General features: G+C 44.6%; 1 protein-coding gene across 1 annotated transcript; it reads left to right on the forward strand.

Annotated features, from left to right (window-relative positions):
* Nucleotides 1–5,890: 5,890 nt before the first annotated feature.
* TAL2 (T-cell acute lymphocytic leukemia 2) lies at nt 5,891–22,976 on the forward strand. The gene is made up of 2 exons (XM_015414574.1): nt 5,891–5,999; nt 22,179–22,976. The coding sequence occupies exon 2, from the start codon at nt 22,198–22,200 to the stop codon at nt 22,549–22,551; it is 354 nt and encodes a 117-aa protein (XP_015270060.1). The 5' UTR covers nt 5,891–5,999; nt 22,179–22,197; the 3' UTR covers nt 22,552–22,976.
* Nucleotides 22,977–24,711: the final 1,735 nt, after the last annotated feature.

The following is a 24,711-nucleotide window of genomic DNA, read 5'->3' on the forward strand; positions in this document are numbered from 1 at the left end:
CTTGGCTTCTGACTGTGTGGGTAGTTCAAGGGGCTGGTGGCAGACTACCAATTGGGATGTGTGTGGACGCACACCCCAGGGTTTTGTGTAATTTTGTACTCTGCCTGCCTGTACCAAGAATCCCCTAGATTGGAGATTCGTGACAATGTCACTCCTCTTTATGAAATGACAATAGAGTTTTCACCAATTCCTAGAGAGGACTGACATAATTTCTGGGTTTCCTGCAAGTGATATCATGCTTTCAGCCAATGGCCAGATCCCCACATCCCTGCTCCCTGGCCCTCAGAATTGTCAAGAACTCTCTGGTTCTGAATCCCAATCATTGTGGACCTCTAGACAAAGATTAACAATTGGGGATCGGGAGGGACAATGATGTTGCTGTGCATCTTCTGCTGACCAAACCTGCTTTGTTGAGTATGAGCTTTCCAGGAAAATCATACCAAAGCAAGTTTAGGGGAAGACACAATAAGGCAGGGTAAAATTCAGAAGGTAGATGACAGCACAATGTTATTTTGTGGGAATCCCAAAAATGAGAACAAGGTAGAGCCATTCATGTGAAAACATATCTCTGATTCTCTTGGTGGGGCAAATAGCTCTTCAAGGAGTGGGGAGAGACAGAGATTACAAAAAAGTTTCCCATACCAGTACAAACTGGAATTTTCCATTGCTGCCATATTTACTATTTTGACCTATACAGTACAAGCCTAAGCAGAGATATTCTTTGTTCTAACCCTGTTTAGAGTTACCCTCTTAGCCACTGTGGTGGCTAAGATTTTCACCAGTGCTGATTTACTCCAGTCTAAACCTGTTGATTTAATTGGAGCAACGCTACATAGGACAGCTATAGATTGATTACGGTTATAAACAACCATGATGCTCCAACTTTTTGGTCCTTGATTAATAAGGGCCTTGATCACGGCTCTAGATTACGCTGTCATATTTCTCCTAGTGTTTGGGAGAACTATTTTGGAGAGATTTTCAGCTCTACTACTTTACCTGCTGATACTAGTGTACATAGGCCCCTGCCACACGGCAGGGAAACCACGAGGCAAAAGCGCGGCTAATAGAGCCGCTCCAACGTTGAGACACTGCGGCGGGATCCCACGGATCCCCTGGCTGCAGCGCCTCTTCTCCCGCCGATCCCACGGCCGGCTTGGGGCACTCCAGACGGCTGCAACCACCTAGATAGGTGGTTCGTTTTTGCAGCGGGGGATCGCCATTTGGGCCGGATCAGGGACGGAGACCGCACGCTCCCCAGATGTTGAGGTGGGATCGCGTCCGTTTGCTCCGCCCCTGTTCCGTTCCGCTCCCGTCCCAAATGGGCTCGTATGAACGGGGCCATAGTTTATCAGATAATCTCCCTTCCTGGCCTCCAATAACGGGGAAAGAAATAGCTAGCCTTATTACCAAGCTTAAAACTGGGAAAGCACCTGGCCCTTATTATATACTAAATGAACTCTTTAAGAGTAATATTCTAGGCTGGAGTAAGATCTTGGCTCCCTTTTTTCCCAACATTTGCCATTCTGGCTTTATACCGAAATCTTGGTTAAATTCAATAGTTCCGATACATAAAACAGGTGATTATTCCAAACCTGACAACTACAGACCAATTCGTCTGCTTTCTTGTGTGGGCAAATTATTTACCTCCTATTTATTGATTAAATTACGGACTTGTCCTTATGCCCTCTCAGATTGGTTTTAAGAGCCAGACTTCTACATAGGACAGCACCATAATTCTTGTGCAAGGCTATGAAATGATTGTGAAGTCTAAAATTCCATTCTAAACTAGAAAGGTTGCGAAGTTTGAAAATAAGGTCACTCTGGTCACGTGTTCACGGATTTTTATTTTGGCTACAGTTCCACACCTTTACTATCCAGAGTTTACTAGCTGCAAAGTTTTGCCACTCACCCCAGCAATGTCCTTAGCGTTCCTTCCCATCTCTCCCTCCTCCGTCAGACCTGCATAGCAAAGCCTTCTAACCCCCCCTCCCCCCATATTAGATATTCCGGTTAGACTATCTCACTACTGCAGACTGTGGATAAATAATGATCTAGAAGAGGTTACACAGCGGAGGTGCTTTTGGCAACTTTCCAATGTAAATGACATGGAAATGAGACTTCTGCAAGGCCAAAAGACCCCATTGCAATAGTGTGGCGGGGGAGGGCTTTAGTTAACATAACACTTGTGCTAAATGAAGCAGTTGACACGGCTTTCAGAGGGTAGCGCTGGCGGCTTTAATTTACCATGAGAAAAGGCCCAGCCTCCAATTTAGCCCCGCAGGAGAGAAACTTGCAGTCTCAAGAATGCCTGGCTGGTCATTTTTTTCCAAGCCACTGAAATTTTAAGTGTCAACATTCTGGGCAGTGTTTCATAAATCCTCTTTATACATGATCTCTTAGTGAGATAGATTTCCAATTTTCCTTCACTGTTTGTGTTTGGGGAGCAGGCCACCGGGCTCTGTGAGGTTTGCTGAGATCCTAAGTCACAAAAACCAGAGGGGAAAAGCCCCACGGGTGCCAAAAAAGGATTGTTTTAAAGTCTTTGAATGGACACTGCATTTTGGGGATTTTCCAGCTTTTTTTCAAGGATTTCTTCCTTTTGCAACTCCTTGCAAGGAGAGCTGTTTTTCTTCTTTCTCACTACTTTTCCTGCCTTTCAGTTCTAAACAACAGTAAAATCTGCCTTTCTCTGAAGGAACTGGCAGTGTTGGGCCCTGCCTATCTGCGTTTAGCAGCTGAAGTTTTATCTGGCCTGGCATGAAGAAATGGGGGCGAAAAATTTGCCCTGTGCATTGCTGAGTGTCCAGATGTTATTAAAGAGACAGGAATAGAGCTATTGTTGAAAATAGGTATTTATACCACCACCCCTCTATTCTAGGTGTGTGCACAAAGCCCCCCCAGTATTTTTCAGGTTTGGGTATATCAGACCCCCAAAATATTGTTATATATTGATATTCCTGAATCCCAACATCAGTATTGTATTGGGATTCCAGAAATAATCAGTATCGCTGAAACTATTTGGCTCCATTATATCCTATGGGGACCATAGGGTATAATGGGTACTGGATCCCCAAGCTGCGGGGCTTCCTCCCATTTAAACCAAACAGCAGCGCCTGAAAGGGAGGGCTGAAATGGCTTCCCATGACTTGAGAATGGGAGGCATTTTAAAAGCCCCCCCCCCCGAGTCATGCCATTGGCTGCCATGCAACTCCCAGCAGCTTGGCTTTGCAAAAGCCTTTTAAAGGGAAAGCCAAGCCTCACACGAGGAACCTGGAAGTTTTGTAAGTTCACCCAAAAGGTGGGTGAACTCCCGCCGCTTTGGCAAGTCAAGCTGAGCCAGAATAAAAGCCGAATAATATCAGTTTTTATTTGGGCTCAGCTAGATCGGTAGCTGAAACAGATTAGAAAATCTGATTCAGCTGAATAAATACCTGAAAAATACGATAAGGTATTTTTCGGGTATTTATTTTGCTCGGTTTATACTGAATGCGCACCGCTACTCCATTCTCTGCCTGGTCGCCCATGTTCTCAGTCTGCTTCATGCGTCTGATGAAGTAGCTAGCATGATGTCATGGTTATTTTTAGCCTGTGATCCAGAAGACCCAGGCTTGAACTCCCACTCTGCCATGGAAGCTTGCTGGGTGACATTTGGCCAGTCTCACATTTTCGGCCAAACCTGCCTCACGGGGTTGTTCTGAGGTCAAAACTGAGGAATGAAGAACAATGTTGTCAGCTAAGGGATCCCCAACCTTTTTGAGCTTGTGGGCACATTTAGAATTCTGACACAGGATGGTGGACACAGCACCAAAATGGCTGCCACAAAATGGCTGCTGAAGGAGGCGGGGCCAGCCACAAAATGGTTTCCACAGCTTAACTCCAATAACACAGTGTAGATCCTTGTGCTGTGGTGGGAGCTGCTGCCAAAGCAACATTTTTTTTTAAATCTGGACTGCCAAACAAATCTCCAGTAGTCAATCAGAAGCCATGTTGAGGAAAAGCTCTACCTGGCCCCACCCACTTCCTGAAAACACTTGGCGGACAACAGATAGGTGTCAGCAGGTTCCATGGCACCCATAGACATTGCTTTGGGGACCTGTTATATGCCATTTTGCATCCCTATTGCAGAGAAAAGTCAGGTATAATCTAATGAACTTCCATAGGCTTTATTTATTATTTATTTAGGTTATACCTCACTCTTCTCTGCCATAGGAGCCCAAAATGGATTACAACAGGGTCCAACATTGCCAATTCCTTTTTACTAGCTGCAAAGTTTTGCCACTCACCCCAGCAATGTCCTTTCGAAGGGTCTCAGTAGGTCAGGCAGGCCAGTTCCTGACACTTACCTGGATGGCAATGAAAGCAAGCTGTATTGTTTGATAGTGTTGTGCCTTGGGTTGTCAGATTTTGAGGTGTACAGTTGTATAAATTGGCGGTGAATTATCATAAGAACATAAGAAGAGCCCTGCTGAATCAGATCAGTGGTCCATCTGGTCCAGCATCCTGTCTCACGCAGTGGCCAACCAGTTCCTCTGGAGGGCCAGCAACAGGGCACGGAGACCGAGGCCTTCGGTTGCCACAGTATGTCCTGAAAATCTGGGGGTGGGGGGCGGGATTTGTCTGAAGGAAAAATTCATTGTTCAAACGGCCAATTGCAGTGCCCTTCAGACTGCCCTAGAAAATGATTCGGTATGTCCTGAAAACCTGGGGGGGGGGGATTTGTCTGAAGGAAAAAATCATTGTTCAAACGGCCAATTGCAATGCCCTTCAGACTGCCCTAGAAAATGATTCTAAAGTTTCAGTTGGTACAAAATGCTGCTTCCAGATTTCTTTCTGGGGCTGGTTATAAATAGGGTTGCCAGCTCTGAGCTGGGAGATTTGGGGGATGGAGCCTGAGAAGAGCATGCTTTGGGGAGAAGAGGGACCCCAGTGGGATACGAGGCCCTGAAGTCCACCTTCCAAAGCCACCATTTTCTCCAGGGGAACTGTCATCTGGATATCAGTTGTGATTCTGGGAGACCTCCAGCCACCACCTAGATGCTGGCATCCCTAGCTATGGAGAATGCATCATGCTCAGTTGCATGCCTATTTGCTTCCTGGCTCAGTTCATGGTGCTTGTAATTACCTTTTTAAAGCTTTCTAAAAATGGTTTGGGGACTGGAATAGCTAAGAGTGCATTCTCTTGCATAACAGCTGAGATCTTTAGGGCAAGCTCTTCTCTATGAGTCTCTACCTCTGTAAGTAAGCTGGAGAGACATAAACGGTTTCCCACCATTCTGGGAATACCAGAATGGTGGGAAACCGTTTCCATGGTGGTCCCTCGCTTATAGAACTTGCTCCCTTACAGGTTCACCTGTAACTAGTGTGGCTAATTTCAGGAGCCTGGATAAAATGGTCCTTTGTACCCAAGCTCTTCCTCCCCCCAGTTCCAGCTGTATGAGGATGGTTGGGATTGCTTAATATAGAATGACTCTTTGCACATGCTCAGAGGTGCTTCATTCTTCATTACTGCAGCACGTAGCTGTGCCTCGACAAATAGTCCCATTCTTGAAGCCCCAGATCCTGAAGTCAAAAGCCTGGCTCTCACGAAAGCTTGCTGCTTTTGGTTCAGCTGTCCTTGCGAAAGGTCAAAGCCCTTCTAAGTTTTCTTCAAAGAAATGGGGGCATCCACACTACCATTTTGTGTGCTTATAATGGTTGTCCCCCCGTTCTTAACATGGGCTAAAATTCTAGTCGAGAAGCAGCAGCAGAATGAAAAGAATCTCCCAGGAGATACAGAATAAGCTCCCCGGATCGCTAGCACTAGTGGTGACACGCGCCAAACAAAGGAGCTGGCATTCTATAAATGAAGGAGCGGAGAGGGATCGGCAATTGGCTGGATTGTGAGGAGAGAAGCTCTTGCGTTTTGGAGCGGAGAGGCAGCAAAGTACTAGGAAGAGAGCATCCGACTTTGTTGCATGTGAATGCTTCTGTGAGATCAATTTGTATTGGCTTTGGCAAAGGTAGGTTATAAGGCTTGCTTGTTTTCTTTTTAAAACTAGCATTTGTGTGTGTGTGTGTGTGTGTGTGTGTGTAGAACTTTCCTGAGTGTGCATGCAACACTTTTCCAGGTTATACAGTGGTCTGTGGCACTGCCGTAGTTTGCTGGGGCTCCCTTTTTTACCAACTCTGGTTTTTATGACAGATTCAGAGCATGGGCATCCCTAATTTTAGTACATAGGTGAGTCTCAGCTCCAGCTATGCATGAACTATTGCTGCTTTACAGGTGACTAGAATCAGCAATGAAGTGCAGTTGTGTGTATGCCACTATTTTTGACACAGTTGTTGATATTGTGGAAGCTCTGCCGGCAGTGAAGCAATTCAGTTTTGTTCGCCTGGATTGCGTTTCATAAGAGGAGAACATGTGTTCTAAAGCGCCATGAAATTAAACCAGCCCTTTCTTGAGCTTTGCAATAATATGAACAACTTTTCAAGACTTTTTATCACCCATGGCATTAAAACCATACAGAAACACTTGCATCCGTCTGTTAAAAAATGCTGCCACACTGGAACAGGAGAGCGTTATACTTTCTTCATATTGTGTTACCCACAGCGTGGCATCTCCGTAGTATGGGAAAGCCACTTCCCTAAAATCATAGTTGCTTGACAGTGTTCGGATATTATATGTGTCCTCGCATTTTAGAATGGAAGGTAGTAAATGCGTTGCGTGCCTCTCAAGACATTTTACAATATTAATATAGCTTCACTGAGTATGTCAAAAGGTAGAACTTGAAAGGATATTTACTTGAAAGGAAGATGACTCTGAATGTAAGATGAACTCCCCCAATGTCATACACAAAACAAGAATTTATTACTGAATATAACTGTAAGGCAACCCACCCTTTTGATGGTATACCTGGAAAAACCCCTAGTCTTGCATTTGAATAAATACCATATACATCTGTAACTCTGTTCTCTGCAAGTGCTGTATCAGGCATTCTGATCATAAACATACTATGTGTAAATGAATCATCTTAGCATAGGATGTGTGTGTATTTGGAAGCTGTAGCAGGAGCTCATTTAATTGTCTGAAAGCTAACTTGATGGTTTCAGGCATGCACTTCTTTCCCTGTATGGCATGTTCTTTGAATGTGCATACCTAGGGCACACATACTAGTCTTTGAAAGCACTCCTGTGTGTGTATATACATGATATTTAAAACAGTAATTGTGAAAGATTACAATTCTGGATTTAATTCCACTGGAAGAGAGAAAAAATACCCATAGAAACAACAAGGAAAAAACAATATGAAACGTTCATTCATTTAGCAATGCATTATTACATGAACGGTCATGTGAACTTAATTAGTCCCTAATATATGCACATTTCAATTTCCTTAATATAAATATGTATCCTATTGATAAATGGCATGGTCCAGCTAAGTTTAAGTAGCTTTAAGTGCTATTTGATTTCAGTGGTAGAGGTTTAAGCATATGCTTAATTCTTGAATTTAAATCAATGCGATGTAAGAGCTTTATTCTGGCTGGATCTTGTCCATACTCTAATGGTTGAAAATCTCAGAATTCTTTTTCTTTCTTGTTATATTTTCCTGTGGACACTCCTCTTTAGATTCTAAGTACACTGCATGGTATTAAGTGTTATGTGCTACTTATAAGAAAATTAAAATAACCTTTTAAAATGAACTGTAACCAATGGGTAATCCTCTTTCAGACAATGGCTTTCTTGTCCAGTCCTATGTTTGTAAGTCGACATATTCAGAATTGGGGTCGGACAGTGCAATCTGATGCAGACTGACTCGTCTAAGCCTGATTTCCATGGGCATAGGCTGGAGTTACTCTCTCTCTAAAATCAGTTTGTTAATCTTGGATTACTGCTTATTTGCCTCAATATTCTAATTGGTATGATTGGGGTAATTCTTATATACTAGCAGACTTCATTAGGAGACCCATTGATTTACATGGAATGTAGTCTCATTGATGGCAATGGAAATTAATTTCACCATAATCACCCTAAATCCAAAATTCCACAAAAGCTCTTATGAAGCATTGAATCCGCTGCTCATATTGGAGCTCGATGTGCGTACTGGAGCCTTTGTTATGCGCATTGAAGCCTCTGTACTGGGGATGATGATTATAGTGTTGGCTTATAAATGATGCGAAATGCTAACACCTAAATAAATAAATAGAACGTTTTTGCCATGAGGACACGATATGCAGTGTAATCCTGATCAGATTTTCAGCCATTTACTTTAACAGACTCAAAAGGTCCTAACTTTGTTTATATTGCAATGTAAATGCGTGTTGTGAAAAAAACTGTATGCATAAGGAAATAAAGTTTATTTATACTGATGTAAATAAACTTAAGGGGGCTGTGGTGGCTCAGTGGTTAAGACACTGAACTGCAGACCGGAAGGTCGGTTGTTCAGCAGTTCCAGACCTGAGTGCTGCATGACGGAGTGAGCTCCTGTCTCTGGCCCCAGCTCCTGCCAACCTAGCAGTTCGAAAGCAAGAACTTGCAAGGAGATAAATAGGTACTGCTTTGAAGGAAGGTAACAGTGTTCCATGCGCCTTGGCATCTAGTCATGCCATCCACATGACCACGGAAACGTCTTTGGACAGTGCTGGCTCTTCGGCTTGGAAACGGAGATGAGCACCATGCCCTGGAGTTGGATTCGACTGGCTTTCGAGCAAGGCAAACCTTTAGTAAAGATAAAGGTTCCCTTGCTTGAAAGCCAGTCAAATCCGACTCTAGGGATGTGGTGCTCATCTCCATTTCCAAACCGAAGAGCCAGCGCTGTCCGAAGATGTTTCCGTGGTCATGTGGCTGGCATGACTAAACACCAAGGCGCACGGAACGTTGTTACCTTCCCACCGAAGTGGTACCTATTTATCTACTTGCAATTTCTTGCTTTCGAACTGCTAGGTTGGCAGGAGCTGGAACTAGAGATGGGAGCTCACTCCATCATGCGGCACCCGGGTCTCGAAGTGCTGAACTACTGACCTTCCACAGCCTGCAGTTCAGCGTCTTAACCACTTGAGCCACCGCAGCTCCCAAGGGAAACCTTTACCTTTACCTAAATAAACTTAAATAAAGTTTATTTACATCAGTACACATGAATTCACTGGAGTGAATGCTTTGACAGATTTGCCATAAAAGCAAATGGCCACACAGAGAATCTCTACTCCGTATAGAAGTAAGATTCTTTATTCGATCATATTTTTAAACGAGCCACTTGAAACGGAGCTAAAATTGAAATATCAATGCTGATTTGGGTTATCATACAAAGCATTTAGCCTCTTTTTGTAATGCTATCGTTACAAAGTAAAGGACTTTGTAATACTATCAAGTCTCAGCCAATTTGTGGCCACCCTGTAGGGCTTTCAAGGCAAGAGACGTACAGAGGTGGTTTGCCATTGCCTATCTCTGCAAAGCAACCCTGGATTACCTTGGTGGTCTCCCATACCAGGTACTAAGTAGGGCGGAGCCTGCTTAGAGCCCCAAATCTGATGAGATCAAGCTAGCTTGGGTTCCAGCTCTGGGCCCTAAAGGGCTAGAAGACTTCAAATAGGGATAAATGCAAGCCAGGCTTCAATTAGGGTTGCCCGCTCTGAAGATTTTGGGGGTGGAGCCTGCGAGGGTGGGATTTGCAGAGGGGAGAGATCACAGCAGGGGATAATGCCCTACAGTCCACCCTCCAAAGCAGCCATTTTCTTCAGGGGAACCGATCTTGATTGCCTGGAGATCAATTGTAATAGCAGGAGATCTCCAGGAACCACCTGGACGTTGGCAACCCTAGGTTCAATGCAGAACTTGAATTACAGGTCAAAGATATAGAAAACAGTAACCCAAAACATGCCTCTGAGCATGTACAGTGAACCCTTCTCTTATCACTGAATCAGACTTGTATCTAGATGATGTTACCCTAACGAGGATGAGGGAAAGGGGTGATTTCATTCCATTCTTGTCGTTGCTTCAGTCTCCCGACCATCATACCTCTCAACCAGTGATTCCCATGACCCCCACAGTCAGTTTTTTTGTGGATTGCAGGGAGCCGCAGGTAGCAAAGGGAAGTTGGAAAAATTCCATTACCATTGGCAGAAAGCTGGCAGGGTCTAGCCCTACATCTGAGATAACGAAGGCAGGGGTTACAAATCAGAGGATATGACCAGTCCTGCTCCTGTGCCTCTGTATGGAAGATGATGCCTAGCTTCAGTTGGTACCAGAGCCCTTGTGTGTGCTGTACTGAACAGGCAGAACTGGCTGTATTCTACCCAGAATGGTTTTATGTTGTTAGCCACATGATAGAATTTTTAAATTTCTGTTTTTATGATTCCTTGGTGGTCAGCAATTTGAATTGGTTTATAGTTTTGTTGTTGTTGTTGATGGTGTTGTAAGCTGCTATGAATTGGAAGCAGAGTGTTTTGCACATTTGTATGAATTAATAACGGAGTATTCTACCTATTCTACAGCTACCTATATGCCACCATATATGTTGCACTGTCAGGTGTTTGTTTTTGTGCTTCATTTTTATTTCATTGAAACTATTTAATTAAATTTGGTATAAGTACAGAGTACAAAACAAGTGTTGTATGGTGGGAGGAAACCTTATTCTGTTTCCCTCATGCAAAATGGCACACAGTATCCAAAACTACTGTCCATAGTTCTAGATTTAATGTGCTACTTTCTGATGCAAAACCAAGGAAATACCACAACTTTTATTCCTTCATGAAGAAATGTATGAGCCATAGAATACCCCCATGCTATGTTTCTAGTGAATCTTAAGGTCTGGATCTTACAAACTCCCAGTTGCTAAGGCTCCATCCATCAAAAGCAGCCTCCTCACTTTGCAGCAGGGAATCATAGGATTTCCTGTTGAAATTGTGTTTATGTTTATGAATTTCAATGGCTTCCCTGTGTAATCTGACATCCAATTACCATGTCAGATTACACAGAGAAGCCATTGAAATTCATAAACATAAACATAAACACAAGAAGAGAGTTTAAAAATAATTAGGGCATGGTTTCCTGAAAAACACAAAATGCTCTACATCTACATCTTACAATAGTACTACAGATAGGATTAGAATTTCAACAGCCAATCCAGATGCAAAAGAATCACCTCAGGAAAGCTCCTCCATTAGCATGTCGCAGCCTGGGGAACTCCTACAAGATAATGACTCAGCCCTACCCCACCTTCCTGAGTAGATATAAATCACCTGCCTACCATTTTTCTTCTCACTTTGACACAGAAAGTATTCCATCTTCCTGTGTTTATACCTCTGAGGATGCCAGTCACAGTTACTGGCAAAATGTCAGGTTCTACAGTGCCAAGACCACGGCCACACATCCCGGAAAATCTACAGCAACTAATGAACTCCGGCCGTGAAAGCCTTTGACAACATACTGGTATTAAAGTTGTGAGTGAGCAATTTGGCTACTGCATAAATTAGTTTGCTCTGGAGCCATCCTTTCCGAGCTAAGGCAAAAATGTGTGAGCCAGAGGCTAAAAAACTGTGAGCTAGCTCACACTAACTCACTAACTTAGAGGGAACACTGGTCAGGTCCTACAATGCCAAGACCACGGCCATACAGCCCAGAAAATCTACAGCAATTGCCTTCTCCTGCCGCTCGGTTTAGAATGGGTGGCAGAAGAGGACAGCCCAGCCAGCAGTCGTTTCCCCCCCCCCCAGAGAAATGAGACTTACAATAGAGATGAGTCTCATATTGCTAGACCCATGCCGCTTGGAAAAAAAAATAGTACAACAATGAGGGACACATTGATAAATGGTGAAAGGTGCAGAGTGGGTGGAACGACCTCAATGTGGATAAAGGAATGACGTTCGAGGGGCAGCAAAGGAGTGTGGGGAGGAAATTCGAGGGAATTTGCACACCTTTGAGCTACCTTCGGCTTGGAAGCTAAAGAAAGGGGAAATCAGCAAAAAACCCATTCTCACAAAACCCGAAACAGCAAACAGAAAGCAAACTGAATGCTGAAGGGGGTAAAATCAATGCAGAATGAAAAAGAACCCGATGGACACGCACCTGGCCATAAAAGTGAGGCAAGCACCTGCCCATAATAGGCCACAGAGAAGTGAGAAGTATGTGAGAAGGCTGAAGGTTGGGTTTCTTGAAAAGTGCTCACAGTCTCAGCTCTTCCCTACCTTCCCCCAAGTACCTCCCTGTAACCCCAAAAAGATGTGAATGCAGAGAATTTGTACTTCCAATCTTCTTCTGCTAGAAGAAAAGGAAGAGGAGGTTTGCCCTGATTGCCACTGCTTACTGCAACCCCCCCCCCACACACACACACATGCACACACTGGCTTTTCAGAGGCTGCAGGGCAGGGAGGTACTGTGGGAAGGGGAAGGTGGGGAAGATCCACTTCCCTTTGTCTTGTTCTTGTTGTAGTTTGTAGGATCCAGCTCCATGTATTCCAGAGAAGAAATAAACATGCAGATAGGACTGAAGTTTTGACTCTAATCTTGGAAATGGCTGCAGCTTTCAATGGACCAATTAAATATTGAAAGATTCCCAGGCCTCTTGAGCTTAAAAAAAATGCTGTGAAGAAGGTCCCAATGGGAGGCCAGGCTAGTGAGCTGTTTCAGATCTCTTATTCATGAGAAAAACTAATTTCCTTTGAAAAGAGGATATCTGAAATAGGCTGCCGGACAGGCCTTCCACTGAGATTTCCTTCACAGTATTTTCTCTTAACCTCAAAGGCATTTGGACTCTTCCAGCATAACTGCCCGATCAAGCACTGTAGCCCGGATAGGACTGGAGACTTGGATCCAATCTGCAGGCTTCTTTAGACTTTGGGACACGAGATCTTCTCTTATATTTCTCAGGTGTCTATATGGCTTTATGAGCACGTAAGTGAAGATGAGTCCTGTGAAAGGAGGAGTATTGGGCTAGCAACAAGTGCCTCCTCCCACAGGGTTGCTGAAAGGGGGGGAACCAGGAAGGCTGCCAAGTCCCGGTGGGTGCAGGGAATCTCCAGCCCCATGTTCCCATTACCCACTGCCACCCCATGCACCAGCGGGGGAAAACAGGGGGGAAAGGCAACATCACTGGTATGATGATGGAAGGTAGCTCTAGGAATTGCTGGAAACTCTGTGGTTTTACCATAGTTTCTGACAATTCCTAGATAGGTGTGATGTCACGTCTGGGTTTTCCCTGGAAAAACCTAATGGTGCCCCCATGTCCCTGCTTCCCAGACTCCTGACTCCTCCCACAGGGTTGCTGAGAGGGGGGGGAACCAAGAAGGCTGCCAAGTCCCGGTAGGTGCAGGGAATCTCTAGCCCCATGTTCCCATTACCCACTGCCACCCCATGCACCAGCGGGGGAAAACAGGGGGGAAAGGCAACATCACTGGTATGATGATGGAAGGTAGCTCTAGGAATTGCTGGAAACTCTGTGGTTTTACCATAGTTTCTGACAATTCCTAGATAGGTGTGATGTCACGTCTGGGTTTTCCCTGGAAAAACCTAATGGTGCCCCCATGTCCCTGCTTCCCAGACTCCTGCTGGCGAGTCATGTGATTTATTTTCAGATGATATTTGGGTTTAGCGTTGCAAATTCCTTGATATTTGGGGGTGGTGTCTGAGATGAATGGAGTTTGGGGATGGATGATGGTGGGGATGTGATGCCATAGAGTCCACCTAGGAATGCTACTTGCCCACTTCTGTTGGGAGGGCTCCCATTGATCCTCCCTGGTCCCCACTGGTGTCCGTATGGGCACTGGGGGGAAATAGGGAGGGGGAAATGGCATCGTGTTACAGTCTGTCATCATTTAACTGAAAAACTGGAAGTGGCTGATGACATTCTGTTCCAGGTTATAGAGATCCACAGGGTTGCTAGAGTGTCACCACAACATGGTGATATCACTTCTGGTTGTTTGGCCAGATACGTCTTACCTTGTCTCTCACCCCCATGTCTCCATATGTGGACATTCTGCTTCATTAATATAAGAAATGGTAATCTGTTGTATCTATTTATATGGATGGTTGATCAATATAATATCATTTTGTATGACCTTGGTTATTTGGGAGAACTCTTTTTTATGTGGGGAGGACATCCACCTCCACTAGTGATGCACAATATACTTAAATAATGCTGGAACAGGGCCCTGGTGTTGTATTAATTTATTGTAGCTTAACAATAAGGACGTTAAAGATATATCTTGATTACTTGAGCCTGTTTCATACACATGCATGTTCCTCACCATATTTCTATACACTTTAGTAAGTCTGTTTTCACACGGGTGAGGATTCTCCATGTTGCTTTCATTGCCTCTGCAAATGCAGATGTGTTATGTCCGCTGACCGCCACCAGGGGCCAGCGAATACCCCAGAGCTTGATTCTGTAAGAACAATGGGGACTAGGCTCCTAGTCTCTCCACTTGGGAACCAATAGGACCATGGCGGGAGATTTAAACCCACCAACGGGACCTAGGGGGGCGTCCACAGGTGTGTATATAGTTGGCCAGCTGGCCGGTAGTCTTTGTCTTTTGTTGTGTACCAGTAAACCATGCTGATCACTACATCAGTCTCAGTGGTTTCTACATGCGTCTAACCCAGTACACATCAAGATGGAATGGCAATGGAACTTCCATACATGCAAGTTTCCTCTGCACTTTAAGTGACTTTGTGTTGGATTTGGGGGATCTGGTCATTGTGGCTGCTGTAGTGATTTGCTGCCCCTTTAGTTTTCCTTCCATCATGCATGTGTATGAAGCTCTATTAAAATATATAAATGTGGCAATAGATTGTTATAGCACTGTAGCAATTAGGAATGTGTGTTCATATATTTCCAGTCTGAATACATCTCTGAACCATACCTTATCAGTATTTTCTGGATATAGTAGTGTGTCCAGATGGTATTTTAGGGGGATAACAAGAAATGGATACCAAAAAATCCTGTAAATATTTGGGAGTAACTAGGAATATAAGGAGCCAGCATTTTAAGTCTCCCAGAACTGTTTTTTCTTTAATTTTACTGTGTGTGTGTGCGTGTCTTGCCTGGGCTTGGTATTGGCTTGCCAGTGTGGTTTGGCTTGGATACTGTTCTTTGAAATTGGTTTCGTTTGCGGTGCAACATTATGTTCTTTGCTCAAATTACTTTGCGCTGGGTTTGTAGTTTGTTTTGGATTCTCTGGTTTGACATTGGCTTGGATTCTTGGGTTCTCCGTTGGCTCTCATTCTCAGATTTGACACTTGTTGGGCTTGGAGCAGCATTCCTTGTTAAATCTGTTTGGCTTGAGATGATTCTCTGATTTGACATTGGCTTGGATTTTCTGATTAGGCATTTGTTCTGTTAGGCTTGCCACCTTGGCCCATGCTTATGCTGGGATTCCCTGGTTCTGCATTGGTTCTTTGGGCTTGTTGGTTCTGTACGCTTTGGGAGGCTTTTGGCTAGTAGTCGCTTTGTTCTGTCTTATATTTATTTATTATTATTATCTTGAGTGTTTCGTTACAATTTGCCCTGGAGAGAGCTTGGAATCCTCCCCATAGGAAACAATGGAGGGTGGCTGGTGGGCACCTATGGGGGGGGGGTTAATGGACAGGCACCAGCAGCTCTGCTGCAGTTTTGGTGCCACTAGCTTTAAAAACAGTGCCTACAGGCACCCCCCCCCCCGATTCCCTGTAGGGAATAATGGAGCCAAATAATATCGGAATCCCAAACAAACCCCAGATCTGAATACTAAACCAATATCTGGAACCCAGATAACCAGGAATACTGATATTTTTTGGCTCCTTGATATCCAGATCTGAAAAATACAATTTTTTTAGGTGCACATCCCTAATAGTAATTACATTTTAAAAAAGACTTTTAAAAGGCCTCTGGGGATACAGCTGAGAAAAAACCTGAGAAGATGACTCCTGTGAGGGACTGATGGTGGGAAAACCATGCTGGCATGGCCAGGAAAATGCACTGCTCCTCCTAGCTAATGAGCTCATATGCCAGTTGTGTCCTAAATTATATATGGATCTATAAATATCTTAAAACTTTTTACATTGTCCCTGTCTGTAGCTCCTGGCTCCCATCAGAATACAGACAAGTTCTTTTCTTGCCTCTGAGTGTTACTGCTGCTCGAACAGCCATTTACTGTGGGATGCTTGGCAGAACTATGGCTTTGTGTGAGGCCCTGTTTGTGGGCACTGTTGCTTAAACAGCTTGAATAGATTTCACACAGATATACTGCCAGAGAGCCCCCAGCTACTGAAAAAGAGGTCTTCACCAGTCCAACCTGGCTTGAATCTTTTGTATAGCAGACTGTCTGTCTTGTCCATTTTGGCATAGTTGTGGAGACTTGCAATGGTACCTCCATACTGCTGCTCAGGACTGCAAGTTCTTTGGCTGGACTTGATTCTCTTCAGTGAGAGACAGGGCAAACAATTGTTTTCAATAGAGTTGAAGGTGTTAGGATGGACATGCTGTTTCCTATTGTAACATTCACAGCTCAGTCCTAAGCAGAGTTACACCTTTCTAAGTATAACTTTGGTAGAGGCTGTGGCTTAGTGGTAGAGCATCTGTTTTGTATGCGGAAGGTCCCAAGTTCAATCCCCAGTTAAATGTATCGGTAGGTGATGAGATAGAACTTTCTGAGACCCTTGAAAGCTGCTGCCAGCCAGAAGTGTGGGGAGTGACTGGTTAGTTAGTACAGTATCCAGTCTCCACTTAGTAGAGTGGATCTTGGCTACGTGAAGGAGAAGCCCTTTGTTCTCAGTGTGCTAGCAAAGTTACAAAGTTACACAGAGCCACTTTTCAGTTTCAAGACTAATAATAGTAATTTTGTTTAGTACCATTAAAACCAACAGTGAAGCTTAAGAGACAGAGACATAACCAATCTAAACTACCTTGGATAGGTCCAGACCAATCTTCCCTCTAAGCTATGGAGTCCTGTGAGCAAAAATCCTACTTTGTGAGCTACTGGCATGAAAGTTGTAAGCCAGCGATTTGGCCATTGCATAAATTAGTTTGTTCTGGAGCCATCATTCCTGAGCTAAGACAAAAATGTGTGAGCTGGAGGCTAAAAAACTGTGAGCTAGCTCACACTAGCTCAGCTTAGAGGGAACACTGGTCCAGACACAGAGAGGCATCCAGCTTCCATCATGCATGTGTGGGAGAGAAGAGAGCGTATGAGAGGGCAGAACAGAAGGAAGGAAGGCAATTTCCTTGTAATCTATCAGTGTACATCAAATAACAGAGACAGAAGAGTAAACAGGAAGAAAACCCACATTTCGACAGTCTGTCTCACTGACTTGTTTGCAAACCCCCCCCCCCCGAGGTTGAGGCTTGAGAAAGCATCTAGGCCTTCTCTTCTGACAAGCAGAGACAGTACTGACCTTGATGGTCTGACTCAGTATAAGACAGGTCCGTGTGCCTATTTACTTCAGTGGACTTAGAGGGGCTTAACTCTGTTTAGGATTGCGCTTTCACTCCTTTGTCGTATCGTATCGATGATTTTAGTCCAACAGCTTTTATAGGTTTTGAAGCACTATAAAACCTGCGGAACCTATTTCAATAGAGACTTTAGAGTATGAATCCCATGCTGCTTGCGACACTTGATGGGGCGGGGGACTATGCTCTGTCTCCAGCTCAGCTCCTTGTTCTTTTGTGTTCCTTACAGTAGCTCACAGGTTAAGAACACACTGTAGACAGCATGGGGTAGGAGAAAAATAAGTATGCTTTCAGGGCCTGGACATCCCAGCCTATGCTGTAAACTCACAGTCTATGATATGGACTAATTATGCCATTTCAGGAATAAAACATAATTTTTTCTTTCATATGAAATTGTGTCTATAGGAAGGGATTTTGTATACTTGTGTTACAAATTTGTATGGGGCTCAGAAAAATTATGTTCAGGCCTGATGTGCAGGTAGGCTACTTAAGCAAATAATTTTATTTTTATTTTTAAAACTTTATACCGTGCCCTTCTGCTTCCATAAGGGCCACAAAGATGACTAACAAATTTTTAAAAACATGCATAACAAAATCACATATAAAATACCATTAAAACCAACAAAAAGATCATTAAAACAATTAAAACTAGAGCTAAAATGTACAAGATACCATCTCTGCAAACTCCTTTGGGATCTATGCACAATTTTACAAGGCAAATTCTGGAGCAATTCATAAACATGCAGACAGTTTCTTTGAATGGAAAATCCACAGACAACTATTCCTCTGCACAAACTAAGATTCTAAACCCCGGGTCTCTATAACCTGTAGCCATTTAAAAAATTAACAAGACTTTAAAATGGGGTAATATCTTAATTGAGAGCCAGTAACAGAACTGTGAGGGCAGATTTTTGCCAAAATGAAGCAGTCTGGATCAGGTCCATTTTGGTTCTGGGATGTGAACAAAGACTTATCACGTTGGTGAGATTTATTTCACTATAGATTTCTGCTTTCATTGCTAATTCAGAAAGAGGATCTGCTATAGGGTTGCCAAGTTGAAAAATCTCCTTACCGGGGGACTCCCGGTCCGCGGCTGGAGTGATGTTATGACGCCGGGCACACTGGGGGCGGGGCCACAACCATCCAAGGGAAAACCATAGAGTTTTCCCTCGGATGACCGTGGCCCCGCCCCCAGCGTGCCCGGCGTCATAACGTCACTTCCTGGTGATGCGCACGCCGGGGTAGGGCTCCCCTCGGGGCCCGATCCGCTGGCGGCAGGGAACAGGCCTCTGGGGCGGGGGTTTCCCCGCCCCCCAGGGGGACTTGGCAAGCCTAATCTGCTATGAAATATGTACTGTGAGCAAGCAGGAAAGAGAAATCTTAAAGTGTAATAAATAGACCTGTACTGCAGTCTGTACGTACTTACTTGGGAGTAAGTCCACTGAATACAATGGGTCTTACTTCTGAGTAAACATACAAAGGATCTGGAGTTTTCCATAAATAGGTTTTTTCACCCTAGTGAAACATCAAACATTCGCCCGCCAAAAAGGGTAGGGGCTGCTCCTGTTTGCTGATCTTGTACAAATGTCAGAGACACAAGGATACATTTTTTAACATGCCACCTAATAGGAACTCACAAAGAGGGCTATTTGCTCTCAGGACTTGTGTTGACAAAAGCGGAGAAGGAAAGAAAGGAAGAGGGCCAGCTGTGGCAGTCCTTACACAAATATTGCTGATCATGCTGAAGTGATCTGCTAATGGATAACCAATGACCTTTTGTTCAGGGAGCATTTCAAGATGCTAGAGTTGTATTGCTTCCCTGGATTTCAGTTATCTTATTTTATTTTTTACATTTTTCTTTTGCTTTTTCATACACACAGAAAGCTCTGCCAAAGCTTGCCTGAGTAAAATGAGTATATCTGTGTTAGAACAGAGTTTGAGTCCAGTGGCACCTTTAAGACCAACTAAGTTTAATTCTGGGTATAACCTTTTGTGTGCAAGCACACTTCTTCAGGTACCTTTGTTAGTTCCAGGCGTTTCCCTTCAGCTAGGATGCTACATAATTTGTTACTGTTAGAAGCATTCAGGGCTCTAGTCGGGGGGGAGCTCTCAGGTACGGAGCTCCGGAAGAGAACCTCTAGGGGGCGGGGCGGTCACGTGGTGAAGCCCCGCCCCCTTCTTTACCCCGCCCTCTGCTTCGATCCTCATTCCGTTTGGGAATGAGGATGAAGCAGGAGGGTAAGTAGCCGGGCCTTCTGACACACTTCCGGTGATGTCAGGGGGTGTGGCCTTCTGTCACTTCCGGTGATGTCAGGGGGCGTGGCATATGCAAATAAGTTATGCTAATGAGTTATGCTAATGAGCTCCGGCAGCTCTTTTTCTACAACAAGACCCCTGGAAGCATTCATTAGAACTTAGAGCTCTCGGTGATGATGTTACCTTACAAAGGATTTTTGCAGGGGGGACCCCAAATTTCCACAGATGTCCCGCACTACACATTAATCAAAGTCAGTTCCCCACTGTGTTGGCTGGCTGCCAGCAATTAAGAACGTAGGGTTGGATCCAAAGGTGCTGTTCTGTATTTAGGAGAACACTTATGATTGCAGTGAACAGGGTCACAATCAGTGTTCCCTCTAAGGTGAGTTAGTGTGAGCTAGCTCACAGTTTTTTAGCCTCCAGTTCACACATTTTTTTCTTAGCTCAGGAAAGATGGCTCCAACGTGTACTGATTTATGCAGTAGCCAAATCGCTTACACAACTTTAATGCCAGTAGCTCACAAAGTTGAATTTTTGCTCACAAGACTCCACAGCTTAGAGAGAACATTGGTCACAATCTTTGCTAATTTCCTACTACTACTTAGGGTTGCCAGTTTCCAGGTGGGGCCTGGAGAGCTTTCGGAATTATAGTGGAGAATACAGAGATCAGTTCCCCTGGCTGAAATGGCTGCTTTGGAGGGTGGACTCTGTGGAATTACCTCCCTCTGAGGTCTCACCCCTCTCCAAGCCCCACCCCCAGATCTCCAGGAATGTCCCGACCAGGAGTTGGCAAACTGTGTCTCACTGCAGACCCCCTCCCCCCTGTTTGCACACAGGAAGAGAATTTTGGCAGGCTCAGAGGCACCTAGGAGGCAGGGGAAGGATAAACGTTCATTCTATGTGGGGATTTGGAAATACCCTGTTGGAAGCAGTGGTCCTTATGAATGTGTGAACTAACCATGTTTCATTATCTCAAGGGCAATTTGGCACCAGTACTCCAAACTGTGCAATTGGGTGAGACAGGCCTAATTACTGAAGAGCGGGCAAAAAGAGCAGACCTGCAGCTTATGGGCCCAGACCCACAAGCCATCCCTGGGTCTGCATTGCTTTTTAAATGTGGCTGTGGTGATGCACGAGTGTATATACACACACACACAAACACACAAGCAGGTCAAAACCTGAGTAGGTCGAAAGCCCCATCTCCACTCTCTTGCTGGTGCCAACTGCATCACCACAGCCATGTTTTTTTAAAAAACATTTTTTCCCCCAAAAGGAATTCATGCAGACCCAGGAATGGCCTGTGGGTCTGGGCCCGTAAGCTGCAGGCCTGCCCTGTTTGCCCACTCTCCCATAATTAGGCGTGTCTCACCCTATTGCATAGTTTGGAGTACTGGTGCCAAATTGCCCTTGAGATAATGAAACTATTGTGTACTGTTTGAAAACGGATAAGAGGAAGTACTTCTTCACCCAAAGAGTGATTAACACATGGAATTCAGTGCCACAGGAAGTGGTGGCGGCTACAAGCATGGACGGCTTCAAAAGGGAATTAGATAAGCATATGGAGCAGAGGTCCATCAGTGGCTCTTAGCCACAAGGTATAGATAGGGGCTCTGGGGCAAGTGATGCTCTGTCTTCTTGGTGCTTGGGGGGGTCAACAGTGGGAGGGCTTCTAATGTTCTGGCCCCACTGGTGGACCTTCTGATGGCACTGGTATTTCTGGCCACTGTGTGATACAGAGTGTTGGACTGGATGGACCTTTGGCCTGATCCAACATTGGCATCTCTTATGTTCTTATGTTCTTAAAATATTGTGAAATGTATGTACTGAAGCTTGCTAAAAACCAATAAAAATTAATTATATTAAAAAAATGGTTAGTTCACACATTCATACATATATATTTGCCGTCAAGTCACAGATGACTTATGGAAACCCCAGAGAGTTTTCAAGGCAAGAGGCATTACAGAGGTGGTTTGCCATTGCCTGCTTGTATATATAAGGTAAAGGTTTCCCTTCCTCGAAAGCTAGTCAAATCCGACTCTAGGGGGCGGTGCTCATCTCCGTTTCCAAGCCAGAGAGCCAGCGCTGTCCAAAGACATTTTCGTGGTCATGTGGCCGGCATGACTAAACACCAAGGTGCACGGAACGCTGTTACCTTCGAATTCTTGCTCTGTCATAGGAACTGTCTGAGTGCCTTTGGGCCAGTCACCCTCTCTCAGTCTAATGTATGTCACAGGATTGTGTTGTGAAGGTAAAATGGAGGTGGGAAGAACAATGTTGTAAGCCACTTTCAGTCCCCACTGAGGAGAAAAGTGGGGTATAAATATCTATATAAAAATAAATAGATGGAATCAAGCTTCTTGGACTCTTATCTGCATGTGTGTGAATGTTGTTTCAGACCAGGAAATTCCTTTTGGTTGCTCTGCCAGTAACCATATAAATCAGGGGCATAGGGGGGAGGGTCTTCTTTCTGATGGCACTGCTCAGTCATTCCTTTATTCATCTCTGTCGTTATTTTCCCCGTCTCTAGTTCTGCTGGTGTTTTAACAATGACTAGAAAGATCTTCACCAACAGCAGGGAGCGATGGAGGCAACAGAACGTCAACAGTGCCTTCGCTAAGCTGCGGAAGCTTATCCCCACCCATCCTCCAGACAAGAAACTCAGCAAGAACGAGACCCTCCGCTTAGCCATGAGGTACATCAACTTCCTCGTCAAGGTGCTGGGAGACCAAGGCCTGCAGCAGACAGGGGTGGCTCCTCGGGGACGGATACTTGGGCTGTTCCAGCAGACTCCAAGTTTGGAAAGCATGGAAGAACTGACGCTCATTGAAGACTCTGAGGTCCCTTCTCCTAATGCAGCCAGCAATGTCCCTGAGTGCTGGTCAGAAGAATCCTCACCATGAAGAACCTCCAGTCAGGGGCACAGGCCGAGTGGTAACCTGATAGTCCCCCTTTACATAAATTGTGGGTTGTTTTGCCTATGTATAGTATTTATATGTTTGTTTGTTTGTTTTGCTCTTTTATCAAGTGTATTTTTGCGTGAGGTTTTCTGGGGACGATGACTGGTTTTCAGTAATTAAAACAGGGATCTTCCATCTCTGGAAAAATAATCAGGATTTCACCCACTCGTTTTGGTAGAAAGTGCTTTGATTTCAAGACCAAGGGGACCCTTTAGACAGGCCACAGAAAGCTGTGAGTGGATTGCTCCTTCTTATTTTGATGGTGTGTTGAAGAAAGCTATTGGGGCTAATCGTTTGTTGGATGAGCAAAAGTTTAATTCCTAATAATAATAATAATAATATCTTTCGATTTATTGATCGCTCAATCCTGCAGAGCTGCTGGCTCTGAGCGATTTACACAAGTTTTTCACAAGGGACTAACAATGATTCATAGGGGGTAAGGGAGGACAACATATAATTCTTTAAATCGCACACGTTTGCAGCCGACGGGGATTTTGTTCAGCTGTAGGCTTCAGACGTGTTCCGGACGGCATTCACTTTCGGTTTGGCTTGATGACGTCAGCTCTTCCAGGACTGCTAAGTTAAAGTGATTCAATCACCGGGCTGCAGATGGGCTTTTTTGACTGGGGGGGGGGCTATGTGATCCTCCTTCTGCAGTGTGGGAACCAAATGATCTCCCCCCCCCTTTCTTTAGAGGGACAAATCATGCAAACTGGATCGTCATTTGTATGGACGTATGAGTGGTTTCACATTTCAGGATGCCGATGGTGAAGGAGGCCTGACCTGGGTGGCCCAGGCCAGCTCAAACTCATCCAATCTTGGAAGCTAAGCGGGGTTGGCCCTGGTTAGTATTTGGATGGTGGATCATCAAGGAAGTCCAGGGCTGCTACACATAGTCTGGCGATGGCAAAAGCACTTCATCTCTTGCCTTGCAAGCCCTTCAGGGTGGCCGAAAGTCAGCTGTGAACAGATGGCACTTTCCACTGCCATGGGGAGGGAAAGAATGTGTACCCACCTTCCACTGCACAGCAATTCATGGACTGGCCTTAGGGAGGAAAATGTTTTAAAAATCATTTCCAATTTAAATGAAGACCTACCAGGTTGTGGTTGCTTCAGGCAGCTCATGCCACGGAGGGCATCTCGTGTGCTTTTCTTCTGACAGAAGCTGCCATCAGATGAAAAGCTTGATAGGATGCAGGGAGAAAGTATTTCACACGTTTGCAGAGTGAAAATGCATACAACAGGGGGGATGGACTGTGCCTGATATATCCCGAGTTTAATGTTGTCCAAAAAAAAAAAGTAGATTAAATGGGAGACCACCAAGGAAAGCTCTGCAGAGGAAAGCAATGGCAAACTACCTCTGCTTCTTGCTTGCGTTGAAAAGCACTTGTTGGGGTCACCATAAGTGGGTTGTGACACGACCGGCACTTAATGTACCTACATGAATCGTTTAGTGATTACTATCAGCAACGGTGTGAATTCAGTTTTGATTCTTTGTCAGAAAAAGCAAACATTCAAATTGACTTAATATATTTGGCAAAAAGGCTGTTAGGTCTGGCCGTGTATGGACATGCCTGAACACAAGAGTGGGTGTGAAGTTTGGTTTTTTTTGCCGTGGGCTGAGTTCTATTTCTCCCCGCCTTTGCTTCTGAAAGGAGCGGTGGCGCATTGGCAGAGTAGTCCTAGGTTCAATCCCCAGTGTCTCCGATAAGAAGAATCGAGTTATGTGAAATGTCTTCTCTCGAGACACTGGGAAGCTGCTGCCAGTCTAAATAGACAATGCTGACCTCGATGGACCGAGGGGCTGGATCAGCAAGAGGCAGCTTCAGGTGTTCAAACGTTCAACATCCAGGTCAAACGATGATTGCCTCTTCCTCTTTACCCTTCTCCAGTGCTTTGTTTTTGTTCAAGAATTTTTCATGTTTATCTGATCAAATGTTTGTGAGATATTTATTTTATTTTTTATACTTTCCCCAGCTCTTAAACTCATGACAAATCGCTCTGAGAGGGGGAGGGGTGGGATACACACCGTTGTGAACAATATTTTTTTGGTGCTCCTTCTATGGATTCGGCTTTCTTCTATTGACCACGTAATAGAATCCC

The sequence above is a fragment of the Gekko japonicus genome, unplaced genomic scaffold (genome assembly GCF_001447785.1).
Source record: "Gekko japonicus isolate JY-2015 unplaced genomic scaffold, Gekko_japonicus_V1.1 scaffold656, whole genome shotgun sequence".
Classification (NCBI taxonomy): Eukaryota; Metazoa; Chordata; class Lepidosauria; order Squamata; family Gekkonidae; genus Gekko; species Gekko japonicus.